The sequence below is a fragment of the Phragmites australis genome, chromosome 15 (genome assembly GCF_958298935.1).
Source record: "Phragmites australis chromosome 15, lpPhrAust1.1, whole genome shotgun sequence".
NCBI classification, from domain to species: domain Eukaryota; kingdom Viridiplantae; phylum Streptophyta; class Magnoliopsida; order Poales; family Poaceae; genus Phragmites; species Phragmites australis.
In genome coordinates this window covers 3,544,973-3,553,567 of record NC_084935.1, presented here as the reverse complement: position 1 = coordinate 3,553,567, position 8,595 = coordinate 3,544,973, and the positions used below count along the sequence as shown (strand labels likewise).

The 8,595-nt window shown below is 47.3% G+C and overlaps 2 protein-coding genes across 4 annotated transcripts; both read left to right on the top strand.

Annotated features, from left to right (window-relative positions):
* Positions 1–1,235: 1,235 nt before the first annotated feature.
* LOC133892641 (pentatricopeptide repeat-containing protein At4g28010-like) lies at positions 1,236–4,561 on the top strand. 3 transcript variants are annotated; one of them, XM_062333535.1, is made up of 4 exons: positions 1,236–3,534; positions 3,759–3,890; positions 4,128–4,204; positions 4,293–4,561. In XM_062333535.1, the coding sequence occupies exon 1, from the start codon at positions 1,579–1,581 to the stop codon at positions 3,478–3,480; it is 1,902 nt and encodes a 633-aa protein (XP_062189519.1). In that variant the 5' UTR covers positions 1,236–1,578; the 3' UTR covers positions 3,481–3,534; positions 3,759–3,890; positions 4,128–4,204; positions 4,293–4,561. The 3 variants fall into 3 exon arrangements, with proteins under 3 accessions (XP_062189519.1, XP_062189518.1, XP_062189517.1); XM_062333534.1 differs by having other exon boundaries at positions 4,128–4,561; XM_062333533.1 differs by having other exon boundaries at positions 3,759–4,561.
* A 502-nt stretch (positions 4,562–5,063) lies between these two features.
* LOC133892642 (GEM-like protein 1) lies at positions 5,064–7,181 on the top strand. The gene is made up of 4 exons (XM_062333536.1): positions 5,064–5,380; positions 5,498–5,599; positions 5,961–6,235; positions 6,728–7,181. Exons 1-4 carry the CDS (start codon positions 5,197–5,199, stop codon positions 6,908–6,910), a joined length of 744 nt encoding a protein of 247 aa, XP_062189520.1. The 5' UTR covers positions 5,064–5,196; the 3' UTR covers positions 6,911–7,181.
* Positions 7,182–8,595: the final 1,414 nt, after the last annotated feature.

Sequence of the window (8,595 nt, the reverse complement as noted above, 5' to 3'; positions counted from 1 at the left end):
GTTCGTGTCGGTCCCTTTGAAGCAACCAAACAGAAAAGCAAATTTTATAAAACTCTATCTTATAAAAAAAACTTTCTCTCCTATAATAATATATATATACTCATTCTCTACTCTTTAACTTAGCTATTAGATAAAAAATAGATAATATAAATAGCATCCTATAAAATTTACTTAAAATCAACGCCATGCAAGCTTATCATTTGCGCCGAGAAATTAACGAGCCCCCCCTCCCATGCGAAGACCATCACGGGCTCACGGCCCGCCCGGCCAATCTCCTTCTTGGGTCAAGCCGGGATGCGATCGCGCGTCCGTCCTTTTCCGCACGCCCGCAGCAGTGACCCCGGCCGAGCGGCCCACGCGCACGGCCGAGGCCACCCCACCGCGCGCAGAGTCTCAGGCGGCGGTCCGCACGCGCGCCCGACTCAACCCAAGGCCTGGAACGGCTCGATATCCAAGTTTGCGTAGAACACATGTTTAGTTCCATCTTGCATCACTGTAATTCCGATTTGTTGTTACTGCATAAGTGTTTTCTGCTCGAGCCCGGTGAAGTTTATAACAGATCAACGGCTCAACAACCGTCAATCTCCAGCGCCAAAGTGCAAGAGGCCTAGCTTTGTCGTCTGTACTGCGGGTCATCGACGAGACCATCCACCACTTCCCAGTGATAACAGATCGGAAACTCTTCTCAACATTATGTTGTTTAGTTTCTGCTATTTGGCTTGAGTGGATACGAGAGTTCAAGCTTTATTTCCAGTAGCAATTGCTACACCCATGTAATATTTTGTTTTTAATGTTTTAATATACAAACTTCCTAATCTTATGGCGTCTGAAATCGCACGTTTGATTTCAGGCATCTATCTAAACACCGACAAGTTTTTAGTTCATCGGTGACTCAGAAAGGTTAGAGAGAGATTAAAGTGACGATTAGACCGACGTTGGGCTACGGTGTGATGCCGTCGGAGTTGTGGGCTGTGAGCTGATGGAGGAGCTCAAAAATAGATTGATTAGTATGATGATAGATTAGGAGAGAGGGGATGCCGACGAAGATGGGTGTAGGCTGACGACGCGAGGGTGAACAACAGGAGAGAGAAATACATAATAAAAGAAATATCCGGAGATTGAAGATAAAGTTTCACGCGTTGAATGAAGATCGAACAATCGTGAGGCGTCGCCTGAAGGAGCTCTGTTATTTTTTCAATTTCTTTTAGCCCTAAGCTTTCTTTCCTTCCCTGGCCCACTGGGGAGCCCATCCAGATCGATCGGCGGCGCACGGCCGACGTCGTCCGCACCCCGCGCGCGCGGCGCTGACCAACGTGCGCCGGCAGAACCCCCTCGCCCGTTCACGCGTCGATTTGGCCGCGGTTCTTAGGCGGCGGCGCGCCACTCCGCAGCCCGCACCGCGGAGCCCAACGCCTGCCGCCCGGCAGGGCAGCTTAGCGCGCGCCGCGCCGTGTTTATCCCATTTCGTCGGGGAAATACGGCAGGAAACGAGGGGGAAACTCGTAAAAACCCCTTGCCGAAACCAAGCCGCCGCGTGCTCCTGCTCCCACCTTGACACCGTCCCGACTCCCCGCCGCGATGAGAAAGCGCCCGGAGCCCCGTCTCGTCCGCGCCGTCACCGCCACCACCTCCGCCTCACCCGCCGCGCCCGTCCCGCCCCAGCTCCCAGCCTCGAAGCCCCCTCGCCCCGCCGCGCCCTTCCTCGCAGTGCTCCTCCGCCGCGGCCGCGCCGATGCCGCGGCGCTCCTCAACCGCCGCCTCCGCCTGGCGCCCTGCTCGGAGGCCTGCTCCCTCCTTTCTGCGCTCCCCACCGTCCGCGACGCCGTCTCCTACAACACCGTCCTCGCCGCCCTCTGCCGCCGCGGGGACCTGCACCGGGCCCTCTCCCTCCTCCGCGACATGTCGCAGGAGCCCCACCTGGGCTCCCGCCCCAACGCCGTCTCGTACACCACGGTCATGCGCGCGCTCTGCGCCGCACGCCGCACGGACGAAGCGGTGGGCATGCTCCGGTCCATGGAAGCCCGCGGCGTCCGCGCCGACGTCGTCACGTACGGCACGCTCATTCATGGGCTGTGCGACTACGCGGACGTCGACGGGGCCGTGGAGCTGCTGAATGAGATGTGTGAGAGTGGTATCGAGCCTAACGTGGTTGTGTACAGTTGTTTGCTGCGTGGGTACTGCAAGTCCGGGCGGTGGCAGGATGTAGGCAAGGTGTTTGGAGAAATGTCCCGGCGAGGTGTTGAGCCGGATGTGATCATGTTCACTGGTTTAATCGATAACTTGTGTAAAGAGGGGAAGACAATAAATGCTGCAAAGGTGATGGACATGATGGTGGAGCGGGGGCTGGAGCCAAATGTGGTGACATACAATGTGCTGATCAATTCCTTGTGCAAGGAAGGGTCGGTGAGGGAGGCGGTCAGTATGAGGAAGGAGATGGAAGAGAAGGGGGTGGCACCGGATGTTGTCACATACAACACCCTGATCACAGGTCTTTGCAGTGTGCTCGAGATGGATGAGGCCATGGGGTTGCTTGAAGAGATGATTCAAGGAAATAGTGTGGTTGAGCCTGATGTGACGACGTTCAACTCAGTTATACATGGACTTTGTAAGATTGGTCGGATGAGACAAGCAATCCAAGTTCGTGAATTGATGGCTGAGAAGGGGTGTATGTGTAACTTGGTGACGTATAATTATCTTATTGGTGGATTCCTTAGAGTTCACAAGGTAAAGATGGCTATGGAGCTGATGGATGAGCTTGCTAGTTCTGGATTGGAGCCTGATTCCTTCACCTATAGCATATTGATAAATGGCTTCAGCAAGATGTGGCAAGTTGACCGTGCGGAAAAGTTCTTGTGTACAATGCAACACCGTGAGATAAAGCCTGAGCTATCTCACTATGTTCCTTTGCTTGCAGCTATGTGTGAACAGGGAATGATGGAGCGGGCTATGATTTTGTTCAGTGAGATGGAGAAGAACTGCACACTAGATGTTGTCGCATATAGCACAATGATCAATGGTGCTTGCAGATCTGGTGACATGAAAACTGTAAAACAGTTGCTTAATGATATGCTTGATGAGGGTCTGACTCCTGATGCTGTGACATATTCTACTCTAATCAACATGTTTGCGAAATTAGGAGACCTTGGAGAAGCTGTGAGGGTTCTTAAACAGATGATTGCCAGTAGCTTTGTGCCTGACGTTGTTGTGTTTGATTCACTGATCCGAGGTTATAGTGCTAAAGGCCAGACAAGAAAGGTTTTGGAATTGATCGGTGAAATGAGAACCAAGAATGTAGCTCTTGATTCAAAAGTTATTTCTACTATTGTCACTTCTCTGATGGCAAGCAATGAAGACAAAAAGCTATTGGAGGGGCTGCCCGATTTTTCAAAAGAATTACTGCAAGGCAACACTATCTCGCCTCAGGAGTTCATGAAATTGCTATATAAAACATGCTCTGCACTTGAACCTGGTGTTGCTTGATGAGCCCCAATCCATGTGCTTGTGTTTAGATAGCCTGCATATTTGAAGGCTAATGTATGTGCTTATGTTTGAGATCCCCATTCAATTTATTTTACATTTTTTATGTGTGTTATATCTGTCAATGCACAGAGTTGTTATTAAGTTGTTGTCAGCTAGCAATGACCCTGAATATGTTGGTAATCACACTGCTAGGTCATAAAAATGTAGCAATAGCATGTCATGCACCCCTTTTCTCATGATTCTTGCAACAATCGCTTACCATACTATTCATTTCTCAGTGTACAGGTGCAGGCTATATCATTTAAGCAAGCTTCCACCAACGGCATGCGAGAGCATCTGTTCTAATTATGAAGCCTGGTGCAAACTAATCTGTCAAACCATTTGAGAGGTATCTTAGAGAATCTTACTAGGTATCTTACTAGGTAATGCAAACATCCTTTCTGTAGGATTTCTCTCTGATACAAAGACATGAAAGTTCTCTTCTTCTTTTTCAATCCCCTCTCCCCTCCAATATGTAATTTTTATCTTAGTATATGTTTGCTATGCTCTTTGGTTGATGTAAATTCTTTGAGTTTCCTAGAAAAGTTTGTACAGTGATGTATTGCATTGGAATGTTGTTATCGAGATGGGATACTTCATTGATCCAGGTGGAGAAGGGCCATCCATTTTCACCAAATTCACAGATAAGTGGTGGCTGCATGACCACATTAGCCATGGTTGTAAGGTCAATATTGTCGCATATCTGGTTATGGCAGCAGTGGAGCTCTCCGTGTCAGGGAAACCTCTCAACTATTGATGCCTTTGACCTGCAGAGATGGTGTTTGCCTGCTTGGCATGCTTCATGGCACTCCAGCATGCCATTTTGAGGACTTGCTTATGAGGATAAAACATCACTTTGGGACTGACTGTCAAAGTATATCTGGGGCACGGCTCAACCTGGTAGTCTCATGTCGGTATGAAGAGAAATTAAAGAGAAATTTGATTCTACTTCTGAGCTACTGTTGCCATGTGTGGTCTGTAAGATGTAACTTTGAGACATTGCATCTGATGTTTAAATAAAAAGGTTCTCATTTTCTTCTCAGCACACCTTGAATTAATTCATTTATTTTCCTTTGAAGGAACCTTCGCCGGTTAATCTTGCTGTAATTTCTGATTGGTTCATCTTGTTAGTTTCTTGCGCAAACTCGACACGAGAGCGACACTACCGTGTGCGATGCGATCTGTGACCTTTTGCCATTTGCAAGCTTGCAGCCTCGCGTGATTGCACAGGTACTCTCTACTCAGGCTGCCAGTATGATCAGCAGCCGACGGCAAAACGCTCGGAGCCGGACGGGCAAGCTCCACGGGATCGACTCGACGACGACCCCTACGCGAGGGCACAATGCAGAAGTCGGCGTTCGAGTCAACTGGGGTAGCGCAATTTAGTTTTACAATTTTTTTATTCACAGCAAAAAAAAAACTATAATTTATGAAAATTTACCGAAATTTTGATCATTTTTCGTCCCCAATTACGTATTGTTCCTCAAAATTCGTAAAATTTCACCGAATTTTCGGCGAAATTTTAATCGCTGACCCTAGCTCCAGTACTCTGTCATCCACGTGTCGCGCCCTGCGTCCCCCTCAACTGTCAATTCATTCTCCCCGATCAATCTCCCACCTCGCCCCAGCCTGGCAGTCTCCTCTGCATCCCACCGAGACACCTACCCCCGATCGCCCATGGATCCCAAGCCCGAAGCTCACGCGCCCGCTTCCGCGGACGCGGCGCCGCTGGAGCACGCGGCGTACCCGCGCCTGTCCCCGGAGGACATGGCGCCGCCGCCCATCGTGCCGCCGGCCGCCTCCGGCGGAGGCACCAACCCCTACGTGCTCTCCGCCCCGTCGCCCAATCCGCCCGCCAAGAGTGAGCACCTGCCCCCCTCGCCTCATGCTCTTTGCCGCTCAGGTCCTTCCGGTGCTTGCTTCGTGCTCTGATCGTTGTGGTTTTGGTTTGGCAACATTTGGGGATTGGTCACCGCAGGCGCTAGGGAGAATTTGATAGAGATGTTCGGCATGGTGGGGAAGAAGTTCAACGAGGCCGCGCGCAAGACCGAGGGCATCGCCGGCGACGTCTGGCAGCACCGTGAGTGGTCCCCATTACCCGCCAGTGTGTAAATTGAACCCACCCACAATTTTTAATTCAACCAATAACACCAATAACTGAACATAAAAATTCTGGTATACTTAGGTTCACCAATTTGCAATATGAAAATCCACAGCATTTAGTGAGTTGATCTCAGAGCCACACTACATGTGGTTATAGCTTTACTGCTTATTAGGGCACTTCTAAGGCATAGTACACACACATGGTGACACATACCGAGTATGCTATGTTCAGTCATGCTCCAAGTTCCATGCCTACATCTGTTTCACATTGCTATGAGCAATGCAAATGACTTCTAATGGTGTGGCTGTGTGCCTTCCATGCATGTGCATCTCTGCAGTGAAAACTGGACCTAGCATCACTGATACTGCAATGGGGAGGATTGCTCAGATATCAAAGGTCATATCTGAGGGCGGTTACGACAAGATTTTTCAGCAGACTTTTGAGTGCTCACCAGATGAGAAGCTCAAGAAGGTGTATGTGTGCTACCTATCGACATCTCATGGACCGATCATGGGCATCTTGTACCTATCAACTGCCAAGGTTGCGTTTGGCAGTGACAGCCCCGTGACATATGTGACCGAGGACAACAAAACTGCGTCATCCTTTTATAAGGTAGGGTATGGTGCCCGCTTCTTCTTTTCCCCCTCTTCAGCGTGTGCAATAGTATTTCATTCTTCATTGAGCATAGATTGTCAATGAACACTTCTCATTTTTTGGTACTCCGGTTTGTGCTAAAAGAGGGATACTCGTTGCCATTCCACATGTCTTTGTAATAGGCACTGATTAGAACTCCGGGCTTTGTTGCGATAGACTTAGCTGTGAACTTGTAGAGTACACGACCTGTAATTGGTTGCTAAATTGGAAGTACTTGATTTCACAGTAATTATCTGCAGTTCTATGTCTACACTCTACAGCTTGATATGTATACTACATTTGTTAGTCTCATCCTTGATGTAAGTTAATAGTATTGACAAAAGCATGGGAAACATGGATTTGCCCTTGTTTGCATTTTGTTTAGTTCCTTGAACCATGGCCGTTGAAAGATATATGCTCTTGTGCTTCCTAGTTCCTACTGCGCCTGATCAGTTCTGTACGCATTGACAGGTGGTTTTACCCCTTCTTCACTTGAGATCAGTCACTCCCACGGCAAGTCAGCAAAACCCTGCAGAGAGGTACATTCAGGTCGTCTCAGTTGACAACCACGAGTTCTGGTTCATGGGTTTCGTGAACTACGACAGCGCTGTGAAGCATCTTCAGGAAGCTGTTGGTGGTGTCCATGGTGCCTAAGATCACTCGTGTATTCATCCTCATCTCAATGTAATATGCCCGTGTAAATGTGTTCTCGCATGGTGCTTGTATATCTTGTATCGGAATTTCTGCCATTGGACATCACTAAGAAGTGCATTCATGTATCCATGGCATGTTGATACTCTTGGAGAAGTGGAGAAAAACCTTATCCATTAAGAGATGGGACTTCAAGAGCAGCTAGGTGTGTGTGTGGGTGTGTAAATACCGAATGAAGTTGATCGAAGCCAATGTCGTGTTTTACCCTTTGTTAGCTGGTGTCACGGGTGAAACATCCATTCTTGCCGACCCTCCCGGAATTACCTGATACGATTAGAGCGAAGAATTGCACTAGTTGCTGCAGTGGTTTCGTCTGTATCTTGTACTTGTCTATAGTAATTTGTGAATGGATAATTATACCCGTCCTGAAGAATTGAGTCGCATTGCCGTCTAGGTTCACGAATTGGGGTGAGGTCGGTGGCCAACCGCGATGCCGCCAGGCAAGGCAGAGGGTGCCAGTCGAGGATCAATTTGATTGATTTAGTAAGAAGAAGAATCTAAGCTTCATCTGGGTTAGGTTAAAAGTAAATGAAATCGAAGGAAAAGTAAACACAGTGACCTTGCCGAGCACTTCCCGCCATACTGAGTGATTCCTCACTTGCTAGAGTAGATTGCACATCGAACCCGGGAAAAACTCTATCCCAACCGGGACAAGATCTATTTCGTAGGTTGTGTCAATTACATGGACATAAACTGGACTAGCGAGCTGCTATAATCAAGCTATAGTGCAGTACTATGATTCTATGAGTACACAATCACAAGGAAATCATGAAGAGTTCTGAGCATGCCACAGTATTACTCCGCGATGTCCAAGCATCCATTCCACCAAATCATAGAGCATTATAAGATTAAAGTGGGTGTTAGAATAGGAGAAATATCCAAATCGGATTATGTGCGGTCATATGAATAACAACAAAATGATAGGTGCAAAGCAAGTCCAGTTTAAATCTCATTCAAAACAGGAGTTAATGATAACTGCGTCAGTCGTGAATCATGTATTCAACAATAAGAAACTTGCTGAATGAAAAACCTTACAGCTAGCTCACAATAAAGTGTCTCAACAATATATGGATGTAATGTGGTACTTCACAAATCACAATCACGTAGCTTTTCTATCCTGTATCTATCTGTCCAATGTGACAAAACCCAGGAAATATAGCTGCTTGGAATAATACAGTATACTCGGGAATAATATGGCATACTTTGAGTAATACAGCATACTTAAGATATTACAGAGATCCCAGACTCTGTAATGTTGAGTTAAAACATATTGTATCAATCAGAACAAATACAACATTTCATTCATTTGTCCGCTTGCGATACTCGAAACTCAAAGGGAAACTATATTGTATCAATCAGAACAAATACAACATTTCATTCACTACACATAGTCATGATGGAGACGGCAAAAGAAATTAATAGGGCTCCCAACTTAAAACATTTTATTATAGATTCATGCCTTCGCATACGTTTATTTGCCTGCAATATGTTTGTAACAGTGTTTTCCATGACTAAGTTTCTCTGTGCAAAGATCTACTTCCTGAGAACAATCTGCTGTGGTAACGGTCAAATCAAGAATCAACTTCATGAGAATAATTTGCTGTGACAATGTTCTGAATAAGATTGTA

Coding starts and splice junctions, on each gene's coding strand:
- LOC133892642 (XM_062333536.1), top strand. CDS start 5,197: ATGGATCCCAAGCCCGAAGCTCACGCGCCCGCTTCCGCGGACGCGGCG. Junction 5,381..5,497: donor GCCCAATCCGCCCGCCAAGA/GTGAGCACCTGC, acceptor TGGTCACCGCAG/GCGCTAGGGAGAATTTGATA. Junction 6,236..6,727: donor CTGCGTCATCCTTTTATAAG/GTAGGGTATGGT, acceptor ACGCATTGACAG/GTGGTTTTACCCCTTCTTCA.
- LOC133892641 (XM_062333535.1), top strand. CDS start 1,579: ATGAGAAAGCGCCCGGAGCCCCGTCTCGTCCGCGCCGTCACCGCCACC.